Here is a 15,717-nt window from a genome sequence, read left to right on the forward strand (position 1 = left end):
TGTGTATTTGTGTGCGTAGAGGAGAATGCGTGCCACTCAAAGAATAGAGCCAAATATGAGACATGATTACTCTTAGAGGTATTTAGACATAAGATAATAAAAATATTATACCTGTCCATCATACCAATGCAGTCTTGTAGACGGGGTCCAGTGCATCTGAAACAATTAAGAAAGAAAAATACAAATAAATTAGTCAATCAGTTAAAACAAAGACATTGTTACATTGTTTAGTTGTGGTCCACATATGTAACAAGATTAGAAAGTTTCGCTTACTTTTTATCCAAAGGCTAGTTTACAGAGCTCAGACAAATAATAATATATTACCGTCTTATATGCAATTGAACACACTTCTTCATTTAAAAAGTGAATCAGATAATATAATTAATATAGATTTTTGGCACATTTTTTTCCAAAGAAGTTTCTCACGTAATTATTCAAGTAAACAAGAAAAGTGGTTATAATATTTTCTAAGATTAATATTAATGACACCACTGACAGATTTGTTCGGCTGAATTTACACCGCAGGGCCTAATGCACAGAAGTCAACTTCTTGTACACAAACCTAATAACTTCTGACCCAACTGTTTAGATTACTACCAATTGTTTACAATAGTTGCCATCCGTATCCCATATTCACAATTTACACTACGACAGAGTTCCATTTTCTTCGAGATAGCATGACTAAAATAAAAAAGCAATAGTAGTGACCTTGAACTTCATATTTACTGAATTGACTAAAGACAAAGATGAATTAAGAGAGAAAAAATGACAAAAAGAATCTTTGATCTAGGGTGTATAATTAGGATTGAAAGGTAAATGTCTCTGTTACAGACAGTTTCTCTTTAGAGGGAGATTAGTGAAGACAGAAGAGCGTGTGTGTGCATCTTTCAGCGGAAGTTCTTCCATCTGGAGAGCTATTCCTCTATTCACAAGCAGATGTTTTTAAACAGCTTTACTACAACCATATTCTCCTGCCTGTTGTGAGTATGAGTCTCAAAGGGGTTAAGATGATCCTAAAAATGCACATTAGAAGACTGTAGAAAGACAAGGTGCTTAGAAGGTTGGGGATATGACGTTTTTGCAATACATAAATTAAGGCATGTACACGCAAGATAAGTCAACAAAATGTGAGGAAAGATTTGAAGGAAAAGTACAAATGCGTATCAAACACCAGCGTAATAATACATATCTACAACATACAGTATGTAAAGATGAGACAATCATCATTTGCCGGCTTTCATGTGACAGGGAAGAAAACACAAATCCTGTGTAAAGCGAGAGTGCATGATTCCCGCAGCGGACTTTATTGTACAGGAAATCTGAGCTGTCACTCATCTGATCCCCGAGGGCCAGAGGTTAAGCTGCAGGTGCCCAGCAGGATAAATTTAGAGAGCGTGATGGTTATTTAGTCCAAAGTAAGATCGCCGAGACGCAGCAAGGGCAAACTCTTTCTTCTAAAATTAATGACGTTTTATGCACAGGCAGCTCTGAGGACGCAAGTGCTCTTAAAAGGGTCAGTGAATTGAGGAATAGGCTCTCTGAACATCCTGAGGCTAGAACTGACGTAGCAAACAAGCGCATGAATTAGTCTAAGTGCAAGCACTGTGGGTTTTTTGCTTTAAAAATAGAGGGGAAACAGCTTTTTCTAATATTTAATGAATGTAGGTTACAAATTATTTATAAAACTAATTCATTCTTATGTTACATTGTAATTGCAATACATACATGTTGCACGTATGAATATATGCACAGTATTCCATAAACAACCAAAACATAAATAATAGATATGCAACATATTTTTCATGCTTGTCCTTTTTTTAAAATGCACCTGCCGTCTTTGTCATGACACCATTAGAAATACTGCGCATAACACACACATGACTTGCAAACATTTAACAAACACATCCATACCCCTGGGTACAGTTGACATGGCAAGGGTGACACTCATTGTTGGCCTCAGCGTATTTGAAGATGAAGCTGTTTGCTCCCTGGAGGCCATCGGGGCATTTCTCCACACAGTTGGGCCCGTCTTTAAAGTGAAGGCATTTAACACAGTGATCAGGACCCTGTGCGTGAGGAAAAAGAGAGCGAGAGGAGGTAAAGGAGACATAAAATACCAGCAAGCACTGATAATAACCATCCCTCACCACACACACAATGACCATAACAATCAGCCGGCGCAGGATTTATGGTGGTAATATGGAGAGAGGAGGCAGAAGAGCGGGAATTGTTTGCTTGGATATCAATATAAGAACTGTTAGAGTCACACAGGCACCTCATCAACTAAATGACAAATAACATTTTTCAGACTATATGAAAAGACGCTCCATATTGATCCTTTAAGGGTCCGAGGTGCGCGCAGCACTCACAACACCTTGAGAAACATCTGCATGCAGATACTATAAGTCTGCCGAAGATCTGTGCTTCTATATGACTGAACCTCTTGTGAGAAACGAATAAATGCCTTCAAGCAATTACAGCTGCTCTTCATTTCACGCTGTAAACCGGCTCTGATGCAATAAAGCAGCAGCGAGTATACGGCCATGTGAGCCAGACACAGAACATCCAGCTCCACTCCGTGAAATCTGCCGCTTTCGGCAAACATATGCACGGCTCCCGATTGATGTTAAATAGTTGTTGGAGCTGTGGCCTAGTACTTACATAATACGAAAAGGGAGGGAAAAGCTCGACTAGCCTAGCATGAATTTTTCTTTCTACGTTGGATTATTCATGAATGAATTGCAATTGTCATAATAAGCTTTTAATTGGGAATGTTGACTGTACAATTTGGCATTGATAAAGAACGGTTATATATAGCTTGCAGGACATTTTAGCCAGTGTACAAGGTGACTACATTTCCCATCATCCTCTGTGGCAGCAAAGAAATCATCAAATACACAGAGAAAGCAATGTAGCAAAAGCTGTCTCCATCTGTAAATTAAAAAGAAACAAGATGCAGACGAAAAAAACTCAGGAAAGAATGTGTTTCACGTTACGTCAAACTCAAAATAAACTCGCATATAGGTGCTTCCCACGAGGAGCCGGGTAACAGCATTACCAAGCATCCATCGAGCGTCGAGGAAACACCAATTATTACATCTCAAAACAGAGATAAGGGTTGTGCAGAAACTCCTCCCAGGCTGAATAAAAAGAAGCTAATCTGAATCTCAGGTAATTGTGTTGCTTCTCCAGACACCTGCTGCAGGAACATCTTCATTTCCTCTCCACAACAAAAATGAAGAAACTATCTGTTAGTGTTGTTTAATTACGCCTTTGTGCAGCAGATGTTTCCGTGTTGTTTTACGGATAGGATAGACCACTCAACTGTAAACAAGCTAATAAAAAATAAACATTTTTGGAGCAGGCTAGTCTAGCTTTAGGGGTATTAACATTCATGCGTCTCCTCCGACCACAAAGCTGTGCGAGTATGTAAATTCTCTAGATGACGCAGTGGAGACAGAAAGCAATTCCATCAATTACACGAGAGGTCTGAGACACATGAGACATGATGCAGACGTGTTTTGCTCATGGATGTTCAAGATGTATAATTGCCAAATGATAGTCTTAAAAACCCTCATCTACGGCAATATCAAGAAATTATAATAAGAAATTACAAAGGAAATACAACACGTATTTATGTCTTTATTCTCGAAACAGAATTTCAGTCATCTCTTAGATCACGGGTTTTCAAGCTGGGGTCCGGGGACCCCCAGGGGGCCTCCTGAAGGTTGCAAGGGGTCCCCAGAAAAACGACAAAAGCCCACATTGATTATCTGCTCATTTAAGTATTGAAAGTCTCCAGAACTGTTTATATTTGAATCTTTCTAGTGAGTTTTACTCACCATAGTTTCTTTTTTGGGACTCAAAGTGAAATTGTTGCCAGCTATTTAATGTGTTGTCTTAATAATATCCTATTTACTATTTATCTAACAAATTTTAAACGTTTCTTTTCACAGAAAAAATACAGATGGATGCATATTTTAGAATAGGGGGTCACTCACAAAAGGTTAATCATATTTGGGGGTCCTTGGCATCATAAAGTTTGAAAACCCCTGTTTCAGTAACTCAGATACTAAGATCCTTAGTAGACATCTGAAAGACTTTGATGGGGTTATGGGTAATTTATTGTTTGGGTTATGGTTTGTCGATAGAAATTTTTATTATGTTTACTATTATTTCAATAAAATCTAGGGATCTAGCAAAGAATCTACATAAAAGAGAGAATATCTGTTATATAAAGAGGTTCATTGTTCTGGGGTGCCAAACTGCTAAAGAAAGTCAGGACACGCACATAGTTTACAGAGTTTGTGTCTGACTTGAGTCTCCATGGGCTCATGATCGCGTCATCTGCGAGACCTCTCGGTTTGAGTCAAGCAGACAACAGCCTGAGGCCTCGCAGCATTAGAGACGGATCGGCCAAATCCTTTTTGTGCAACACACGTACACACGAGTGCACGACCGTACGCACCTCCTCATGTTGTCATCCATTTAAACCAAAGCGCTCGAGGCTGTTTTGCAAAAAGGGACAGAGTTGAGCACATCCGTGGAAATGCTCCCCTAGTCTGATCAAATTCATGGACATCGAAACAGCTTATTCGCCCAACTCTCAGGTCCCTCTTTGGTGCAGGGCGCTCTGTAAACACTTGCCAAGATTAGGCAACTTAATCTACTTTCTCACTAAATTAACAAGAAGCTAAATCAATCCCAGAGCAGCGAAAGTACACTTCAGGAAGGGATTCAATTAATCATTGGACCAAGCCAATCGAAATCAGTGTCTGCTGTTCAGCTCGGTCTGTGCTCCAAGGTAATAGATATTGAAAGAGATCACATTGGATTAAAATAAACATACATCCAATGTAAAATGAACACTGGCCGGGACCGAATGCAAGTTAAAAAAAAGTAATAGGAACTGCCACTTTACAATATTAGAATGATAGTCTGAACCTTGTTAGACATACATATAGCTAAATGTCTCGTCATTGCATGTTAAAGGGTGATATGACACGGCTGAAACGAATATTATCATTTCTTTTAAATGTAATGTAATGTGTATAGACGATTTAAGTTTATAAAACGTTGTATTTTCCACATACCGTGCATGTTTGTATCTACTCTTTGCCCCGCCTCTCTGAAACAGGCAGATTTTTTTACAAGGTCATCGCTCTGAAAAGCGAGTTGTGATATGATTGGTCAGTTAACCATTACATAGTGATTGGTCGAATACTTCAAGCGTGTAACGGAAATGTAACGCATCTTACCATATTTGGAACATTAGGTTCAAAAGCAGTTGTACTGATAGGTACTCCCATCTTACTTTCTTATACATTTGGGCAGTCTTAGTCAAATCGTGCCAGAAACTGACGTAGATTTGTGGGAGTGCGGTTACAAGGCATTTCAGGCAGGTCTGGGTGAGCATTCGCTTTTAGATAGAATGCATCTTTTGTTCCGACACTTTAATTCTTTGCAATTTTACGTATCTAACTTATAATACACCAAAGACACAGAAAATGTAGCAATAATAAAAAACAAGTCACCTACACGTCATTCAAAACAATGAATCTTTCTTCTGTTGATAATAAAATAAGATATATTAAGATATGTCTCAGCTTTGTGTTCATACAATAGCCAATGGAGGCCAGTGTTGTTTGGGCACCAACATTCATCAAAATGACTTCTTTTGCATTCTTTTGCAGAATGGTTTGACACGACCTGACATATATAAATAATTTTCATTTTTGGTAAACAATACCCTCTGATCCATCAAAATGAAAATATAAGGAGCGCAAAATCACTGTCTCAACAGTTTTATGAGACACGAATATGTGTTGTGAGTGCCAGACTGGTCTGGACAAATATGCAAGGCAAAAAAAGCCCACAATCATACAAGGCCAATAATGTAATGAATATCGCAAAATACAGTTCATGTTTCAGTAAGAAAAAATCATGGCTGCAGACCTTTTCAAATTCCTCCCATTTTTAAACGGAGAAATATGGTCCATTAACATGTCAAAATACTGCTCAGGCTGACTGTTCAGTCATGGTGGAAGCAATAATGAAGATCCTTTACAAAAAAGCTCCAAGATATTTAATTCATAGTAACACCGTGGTATTTTTAGTATCATATGACTGGCTCAATGAACATGGTTCACTAGGTGAAAAGCAGACATGCAGAGATGAAACTCACAGGTCCAGTGCAGGTAAATCCATCATCTTCTGCCACCTCACACTGTGCATCACACTCCAAGCACACTGAGCCATTAGCAAATTCACGCAAGTCCCTGCGAGAACGAGAGAGAGAAGAAAAAAAAGAGAAGGATTAGATCACATGGTACATAACATAAACATACAGTTATAATCTGTATAGGTATTCGAGAACACTGAAATATGCAGAACATTGAAAATTGCACTGCGATTTTCGAGGCTCTTCCAGGTATTTCATCCGAAGGGTCTAAACAGCTTTCATCACACAATTACCACTAATCTTTCTACGATCGTTCAATTTTCAGACTAGATTTAAAGTTATTACATACATCCAGAGACCTGAATTAAAGTATACAGTCATACAGTTAGGAAAATTCAAAGCAGCGCCGTCTCACACACCGAGCCATTGTGAAATCACAGCCAAAGGGAATTCAGTGCCTGGGGCGCTGCACGGCCGTACACGGGAGACAGTGGAATCTAACACATCCGTTTGATGTTTATAGCACTTCTGGTTCACATCTCAGATGGCTGCTACCAAATCTAGCAACAGCTGGCAAACACAGTTACCATTGACCAAAAACAAGCAGTCAACGGCTTTCACCACCTATCCAAGTGACAATTCATCAGGCGAGCACAGGGGCACCTCACACCACCATGCTGAGAAAATCAGCCGAGGGACTTTTGAAACAAACAATCACGAAGTGCTTCGACACTTTCGTTTTGTCATCCACTAACTCTGGTGGACATTTTGAAACCTGACATCAGTTGGAGAGAGAAATGGAGTTTGGTAGCCCAGTGGGGGAGACAGAAGAAATACGAATATGTGAAGTTGCAAGCCACCTTGCCTGTTGAAAAAAAAATGCATATGCTGGTAAAGGATGCTGGTTTGTGCGGGTTTAAGCTGGTCATGTGCAGGTATAACCTAGTCCTGAGCTGGTTTAAGCTGGTCCTAAAATAGCTCAGGACCAGCACATGACCAGTTTATGACCAGCTCATGACCATCTTAAACCAGCACATGACCAGTTTAAACCAGCAAATGAACGGGTTTAAACCAACACCAACCAGCTACCATGATTCAAACCCTATTCAACCAGCATATGCTGGCTTTTCAACAGGGTTAACAGACAGTTATTACTTCAGACTGGAGATCGGACTGCCTGAGATGCATGTTAATATCACTGGAACTATATGTTTGCCTATCCAATTCTGAACTGTACGTCCAACAAATTAGTAATCTCTTGACTTTTTGTCTGTTTGCTTCTAATTTAAAGTGAGTTAACATAGTGAACAGTGAGTGCAACCGCAGAGGTCAGAGACAGAGCAAACACAGACTCTTTGATCACCTTGTAAAAACAGATACATTCACACACAGATATCGGAACACTGGGTGACGCGTGTGGCAAGGATAACACGTGACAGTGCGAGACAGTGGTGTGCCTGTAGCCGTGCCGTACCTCTCCGAACCTGCTTCCCGCTTCTCGACAATGTAGGGCCTGGTGAGCAGCTTGGGCCTAAAGCCAGACAGTCTGCAAGGCAAAAGAATCATGTGGGACGATCGCAGGGTGAACCAGCCCTGAGCTACACACAGCCTTCAATGAACAGATGCACCCTGCCCGCTGATTCGCTGTCAATCACTGTCATGGTTCAGCCCCATTTGGTCATGCTTTTCTTAGTCTTGAGGCAGGATCATGACAGAGCCCACATGTTTAGTGTGGAGAGAGACATGGCATTAATTGTCCCGCCCTCTCGTTTCCTCATTATGGATTGTAATGATTTAATGCCCGCACCTGTTCCCTCTTGATTTTATCCCCTATTTAATGCCCTTGTGTTTTCTGTTTTGTGCTGGTTCGTTTTGCTTTGTTACTTTGTGAATGACGTTCCGTCATCTAAAACTCTTTAGATTAAATCCGGTAAAGTCAAGTATAAGTCAAGTTGTGTAGTTCCAGTTTATGTGAACTGTTGTTTTAGTTTAGTGTGTTTATCGTGTCCTGTGTAATCTGTTTATTATTATTCCTTGTTGTTTTCCCCTCGTGGGTCTTTGTTTCTACCACCGCATTTGGGTTCGATATCTTTGTGTATCCTGACAATCACTGACAGAGATGACAAGTGACATCACCAATTAAAGGGATAGTTCACCCAAACATGAAAATTCTGTCATCATTTACTCATCTGATAAAAACTTCCAAAAAATATATGTATTTGGAGAATGTTGTGCACCAATTACCTTGCTTTGGTTTTGTGTCCATACAATAGATAGTTACCAACTTTTTGTCAAATAGCTTCTTTTGTGTTTTGCTGAAGGAAGAACGTCATACAGATTTAAAATGTCAAGAGTTAAAGACAAAATTAACATTTTTGGGTGAACTATCTTTTTAAGCCCACAATTACCTCACGAAATGGGGTTCCAAATGTAGGAAATTGTAAGTTATGACATATTTTTATTGAACTAAAGATTTTTAAACTGTTGGGACTACAAATCAAAACTATTGGATACAATCAGAATACCACAGATAAGATCACAAGAGTTTGCGCAACAAAAGAATGGGATTTGTGTTACAAATTGAAAAGCATACAATTTTCTGCATAAAAAATACAAGGGAACAAGTAAAACGGCATTCATTGTTATTCCAAAATGTGAATGTGTTTGCTTATTGTCTTGTTTTAGCTCTGGGCGAAGGAGAAAATAAATTTCACTGGTTCATTCAGTCAAATCAATCAAATGCTGATATTCGTCTTTCCCTTCGAGCGTTACGAAGGCACAAAACAAATAAAGAGGGAATTCAAAACCAATCTCCGATTTACCTTCTCAACAACACTGATCAACAGTTTCATTGTGTATTTATTCTAATTGTGAAAACCAAGACAAAAACAAGGCCAGCTTATCCATACAAAACCATAGAAAAATACTGTTGCAAAAATGAAGGACTAGACCAGCATGAATTATGGATACTTTGTGTTTGGTCCGTGCTAACAAAATGCAACGGTAAGCTTAAATGACTTATTGTGAGTTTTCATTTTATACTATGTGAAACTTACATACCAGCCAACAACACAAAGACAATAAACACCCAACCTCTTCACTGTTATCTTTGTTGACTAAAGAAAATCAAGAATGACAAGAAAAGACAGACCTATTGCAAATAACATCATTTTCTAGAATGTATACATATACATTTTTAAAAAGTATATTTTCTGTACAGCATATAAGTCTTCTCATATGCACTAAATTCTCCCGTCTACCCAAGGAATTAAAACCATGGTTTCTGATTCTTCACACGTCGTCATATTTGATGTAGACGTCACTTGAGGTAGGAGATGAACCTTGCTCATCTTGTCCACCCAAACACTGTTATTTGTGTATCAGCTCAACCTAGTTTACGTTTCATCATCGTAACCTGCTTTTCAAAGCCTGAGGACACACTGCTCTGATGTTTTGTGCTTGTTTGCCTAGAGGATGCAGGCCTGCATCTTTATGAAATCCCCAGGGACCACAGAAATCTACAACATTAGCTAGACACGCCTCCTTCAACTCAACGTGAATGAACGATGAATATACAAAAGGTTCAATTTCCCTTTCAGAATAACACAGCATGCTTTTTGTCATGAAAAATGTAGCACAGGTTAGAAAATAAGGCACGACAGAATCACTGTCACAAAGACTTATAGATCCTCAATTATTTGTAAGCTGTTCCGTCATGTTGACCCAGATGCACATTTGAGTACACTTAAGCATAATGGAAAGTTAAATCAAATGGATGAAATACTGTATATTAGTAAAGATCTTGAACAAATAAACCATATATATAATTCAACAGCTTACCCTTCATGCAGGTTGCAGGACTCTACACAGGTGTGGCTCCTGCTGAAGAACCGACAGGACATGCACTGGTCAGGCCCCGGACCCCAGCAGCCGGCATCCGAACACAATGGATCGCATACCATACGGTCTAAAACTGCAAAGGAATGCAAGTAAATGGCTATTAAAGATGTTATAGCTAAGTGTATGGACTATGAGCATGTACTAAACAGTGTTGATCAAAAAGTTAATTTAGTTTTCATAATTCTACTCTGGCAATTCAATTATTAAGAATGACAGCTCTAATTGACTTTTGTTATTATTCATACTAAATATCAACATGAAAAACTAATTTATGTCCATTGTTGGAATTCAATTGGTTGTATGCTCCTCTCAGAACGGTGCTGTCATCTCACCAACCTAGTAAACCATGCAGTGTATAGAAGAAAAAATCTTGTCAAATTGTGATCTAACAACACACACACCATTTTGTCCGGTCATGTATATCTTGTACTCTTGTAAAGGCTTGTTGTATGTAAATTTTTATATTTTGAAATTAAATTCTGAATGGACATAATGGTCCGGACGCCCACCCACTGAGGAGCTGGATCCTGCAACAGCTGTGAGAGTTGCAAAATAATGCTGACACTATACTTGAAGAGGACTCACAGACACGTGTGACAGATGTAGTTCTAACCTCTAAAATGAATCAACTTCTGAAATGAATGGGAAGTTGGAAACTGAAGGTCCAAAAAAATGAGACCACAAAAACTTTGTTAATCCAATTATCTAAAACAGATGTTCAAAATGGATAAAACAGAGATAACGTAGATCAATTTTTTGGACAAAAGTAGTCCATGTTGTCATTGAAGGCAGGGTTAAGAGTTTACAGAAATCGATGACCCTACCTTTAATGCATAAGAGGATGAACAGTCTCGATCAAATACAATGGAGAGGAAGATATTTCCCAATACATTTTTATTAAAGATGCAATCGGTAACAATCGGTTTGTTTAGTCATGGCAATATACACAGACACTAAAGCAAGAAGCTCATAAAGGATTTTGCCTATTTGTCTCAGACATTCGGTCTCCTCTCCATCTTATAATTTCCATTATTATTTCGAAAATCAATTCCTGGATATTGATTTGACTTCACTGAACACCAATGATCATCTTTGGCGTATTTTCCACGTGGCATAATCGTTATATTTTAAAATCAAAAAATGAATCAGCAACAACAAAAATGTAAACACTTCAGACAGAACTACACAAAGTCTTTCTTCGGAAGCAACACATTTTGTTTAAAGGACCAACTTGGTTTCTAATACACACTTTCTGCTGTACTTTTTGTGTTAGATTGATAAAAAAGAACCCAACATCAAAGTTTTGACCTGTTAAAAATCCCACAGTTTGGGATGTGCTGACGTCAAAAGCAGAGCTAGGTTGGTGTCCAGGGAATAAAAGCTTGAGGGATCAGTGCCATCGACACAAGGCAACGGTTGACTCGAGACAACAATTGGTTTTGCAACACAACATCCGTGTAATGGAAAAGAGCATATAACAACTTTTACATAATAATAAATACAACGAAATCTCGACACACTAGAGAAAGTGAAGTCCCTTGGGTGATTAAAGCTTCTGGAAAAAAATCACATCTGAAATGTCAGAAATTGTTGCCGTCTCTCTCTGCAATTAATTCGCCACAACGGATTAAGGAGCAACTTAACATTTGCAAAGAACGGATGATTAGATTGGCGACCTGATCTAAAACGCACCGTATTATGGGTCTTAGACAAAAAGTAACTTTATATGTTTCAGGTTTTACTGTAACATAAATCAACATCTTTCAATCCTTAAAACTTTGTAGTGCTGATAAGTGTTCAAGGCTCCAGGCATTTATGAAGGGTAAAAGTGAGACATCATAGGGGGGCTGCTTCAGCACACATACTCAGTGACTTTCCTAAGAAGTGAAACATCTAGATGACTCTTGACCCTTCCATCTGTGAAGAAACTCCAGACCCTCCGGTGGTCTCAGTGAGGAGTAGTCACCCGGACAGAGGTAAGGGTAGCGGCACCAGCCAACTCCAGAGTGACAGAGTTTAGTGCCTCAAAGTCAGCGCGCTCTGCATGAGACGCCGTGAACCCTCACAGCGGTTTGGGTGAGGTAGGACACACAGCAGCTGGGGGTCTGAGACCGGTACTGGGCCAAATGAATGACATCCGGCCCCCCCCCCAAAAAAAACTTACAGCTCATATATGCACATGGTCAGGCACATTAGGTTCTGTTTTTTTTATCTGAGATTGGCCTCTTGGGAATGGATATAACAATATCCTCGCACTCACGGAGGCCCAGACAGAACTGTGCCGAGGTTATGACATATTGATTTTTTGCTTAACTGTAAGTGCACTTCTTGGGTTTAGAAAACTAGTTTCACAACTTTTATCAGTAAATGTACTCAACCATAAAAAGAAATAGCTTCTACGAAGAAGGTCTTGAAGGAATTGTTCACTTAAAAATTAAAGTTGAGTTTATAGGGTACGGAATTGAAACTACTGGAAATCTTGTGTGTAAATATACATCACTGACTAAAGCCTTGACACAGATGTTCAACTTCCAAAAAAATTCCCAAATTTTCAATATGATTGCAAACATTTATACATACATACATCTATACTATATGACTTGTCTCATTTGTGTCTATTTCTAATTCTCCAAAGCAAAAAGGAAAAGACCCATTAAAAAAGGTGATACCTAAATGAGAACTCCACCAAATCTTGTGAGCTTTAAAAGAGCAACGCTTAACAAATCGAGTTTTTCGCCCACAGGAACAAGATATACGAACTCAAAATAAGTGGTACAGAGCAAGAGACTCACTGCACTCTTTGGGGTCCCGGTTATTTCGGATCAGGGCCTTCTGGGTGTTGGTGCGGAAAAGACGAGTCCAGTTGACGGTGTTGTAGTAGCAAAGTTGGCTGTTGTTAGAGACGTAGATGTTTCCTGCACTAACCTCGTTGAGCGACTGCAGCTGCAGTGAGGAAATCCACTGCTGCTTTAACACCAGTAGAGAAATACCACTAAAAAGAAGAGAACAAAAGGAGAAGTTTGTTTCTAGACAAAAAATCTAAAAAAGGGAAACATGCATAAATCACTATACATATGATTTATAAATGTAAGTAGTTCACAGTTATACAAATACTACAAATTGTCATATTTTATTTATGCTATGAATACATGAAATACATTATGTTATGCAATGAATATATTTCTTTAAATCATTTGAATTCCAAGTATATAAAAAAATCTTCAATGATTCATACTCATACATAGACTTTAATATGTCTCACATAGATTGCATGAAAAGATTTAAAAGTTTGGAAAGCTTTGTTTTGACACAGAACAAATGCTGGAAGGAGATCTAAACTTCTAAGAGCAATCTTAAAAAATGAGATTGGTTCATAATTTCAAAAACAAAGGGAATGATGTGTCAATGCGACTTTTCTATTCCAAAGCAAGTGTTCAGCACTCATCCCCCGTCTACAGGCGGTGAAGATCTCCCACTGCAGATTTGTTGAGATCAGTTAATACGGAGCCATAATCATGACAGTGTTTTTTAATCACAGGCAGGCGTGCTGAAGAGCACATCAAAGGGGCTTTGAGACGGCCGTCAGAGAGAGTCAGAGAGCTGAACGTGCAGGTGCACTTAGACACTGACATCGCTCTCATCGCACTGACCTGACTCTCTAAGAGTTCTTTCCTCTCTCTCTCTTCTCCGTGTCAGATGCATTAGACGCTGTGTGTTTCTTTAGTGTATTACGTGACAGACAGTAATTGGTACAGTGCTAATGCTTTCAGCAAATGATCCCGCAAATGTTAAAACTGGCGGGTGGATACATACATGCACCCTCTCTTTTCGCTTCTCCTGGTTCTTTAACTGATCAAACGGACGTGGAACTGTGTGAATGGAGCTTTTCACTCCTACTCTTTGAACTCTTGGCAAGAAAGGCTTGGCATCTTTAAAAACACAAAATCTATCCAACATGGACCATAAAGGATAAGATGAAATGCATATTATATGTGGAGAGGATGTTGTGATAATTAATCGCATCTATGAAATCACGTAATCATGAACCGACATCTATTCCAAACTAAGCTTAAGGTGTAAACGCTGTACTTTTAATACAAATTTTGTTTGTTTATATCTGTTTGTTTGGCTTAACTAATAACATATATCCGCAGATTTTTTTTTGACAATTTCAAAATTATTTTACGTTTTTCTGGATTTACTATTTATAGGTATGTGTTTAGGTAAATTATAATTTTGTTTCATTCTGTAAACCACTAACAGTATTTCTCCCAAATTTCAAATAAAATTATTGTTTCTATTTGTATTTATTTGTAGAAAATGCTCTGTATTTTTTCAGTTCATATTAACTTTAAAGCAATACAATATAATATAATATACAATAGTTTTATTTGTATTGATTAAAAGTTCAAAAATATATTTTTATGTGATAACCAAATGACCTCAATATTTTTGCAGCTGAATATTTGTGCATTTGTTTGCTGACCAAAAGCTGACAAATGCTCAATGACCAGTACCGATAATGGTTGCATGTTCTGACAAACTGCTTAAAAGACAAATGTTGCCATGCTAAGCAGCTCTCTGTTGTCAGAAATTACTTTAATGTGGTAACTCAGCTCTATTTCAAACCTCCAATCAAAAGTGAATTGTGTTGATAAATTGAGAAGACAAAAAAGCGGCATCTTACCTGTAGAGAGACCTCCCACCAATGGTTGCCAGATTGGAGAAGACACTCAAATCAGTCATGTTTTCCGGCCAAGACTGAATGTTTAAAAAACCTGGAAATAAAAGATGACACATTCAGTGGTAATTTACCTGATACAAAATGGCACTAACAACACCACTACCACTGTAAAGTGCCTGGTTTTTGTCTCAATTCATGTATCTATTTTGGTTGATTTAATGCAGATTGAAGCACAGACAGCTATTGAAGCCTTTTTAAAAATGCATTATTTATTGAGGACAATCCTCTGTATATCACAGAAGATAAAAAACAGACAAGCGAGAGAGTGTACTATTGTAAAGCAAACCAGAGAACATAAATCACTTCAACTACTTTTAACAATTCAAAGCCTGGATGATGCATTTTTGCAACGATCAAGTCAGTTGCATAACAGATATTTGATTGCCTTGAAACTAATTCATTACTTTCACAGTGGCATGTTTAGAGGTAGCGTGTTAAGAGGCTTATATAAATATTATTCCCATCTCTGCTGAGGTTTGATCACAGCCGTATCTCTAGGCCATAACGTTCTGCTCATAATAAAACGATAGTTTAGAAGAGAGACACTATCATTCCCGGTTTGCTTTATTTTGCTCGGTTAAAATTAAGTTTAGATTCAAGCCCATTAAAAAGTCTAGTGAAAAAATCCACAGTAAATATTCATACAGGCTTCTGATTAAGGCATTTTCCACCAGTGCTGGTTTTCTGGAGGAGAGAAAAATCCCATCAATAAATCATAAATCTGAATCATCCAAATTACACATATCCTGACGTTGATACTAATCGAGCTTTTACGCATTGTTCATTGCAATTCTCACAGCGTATTAATCATGCTGAGAGTTTAGAGTTTATTAATGGCAAAACTAGAGACGGTCTTAACACAAACACGGCTAAAATTTCATCATTAAAACTT

The 15,717-nt window shown here is 38.3% G+C and overlaps 1 protein-coding gene across 4 annotated transcripts in view; it reads right to left on the reverse strand.

The window, feature by feature from the left end:
* Positions 1-15,717, reverse strand: part of LOC130427232 (receptor tyrosine-protein kinase erbB-4-like) — a 243,296-nt gene that overhangs the window by 44,412 nt on the left and 183,167 nt on the right. For all 4 annotated transcript variants that reach the window (XM_056754500.1, XM_056754498.1, XM_056754499.1 and 1 more), the window contains 6 exons: positions 14,769-14,859; positions 12,874-13,073; positions 10,022-10,154; positions 6,185-6,278; positions 1,912-2,066; positions 112-156 (listed from right to left, as the gene is read on the reverse strand). In XM_056754500.1, coding sequence (XP_056610478.1) covers positions 112-156; positions 1,912-2,066; positions 6,185-6,278; positions 10,022-10,154; positions 12,874-13,073; positions 14,769-14,859 — 718 coding nt within the window. The remainder of the gene's footprint in view (positions 1-111; positions 157-1,911; positions 2,067-6,184; positions 6,279-10,021; positions 10,155-12,873; positions 13,074-14,768; positions 14,860-15,717) is intronic.

Source organism: Triplophysa dalaica, chromosome 8 (assembly GCF_015846415.1).
Source record: "Triplophysa dalaica isolate WHDGS20190420 chromosome 8, ASM1584641v1, whole genome shotgun sequence".
Lineage (NCBI taxonomy): Eukaryota > Metazoa > Chordata > Actinopteri > Cypriniformes > Nemacheilidae > Triplophysa > Triplophysa dalaica.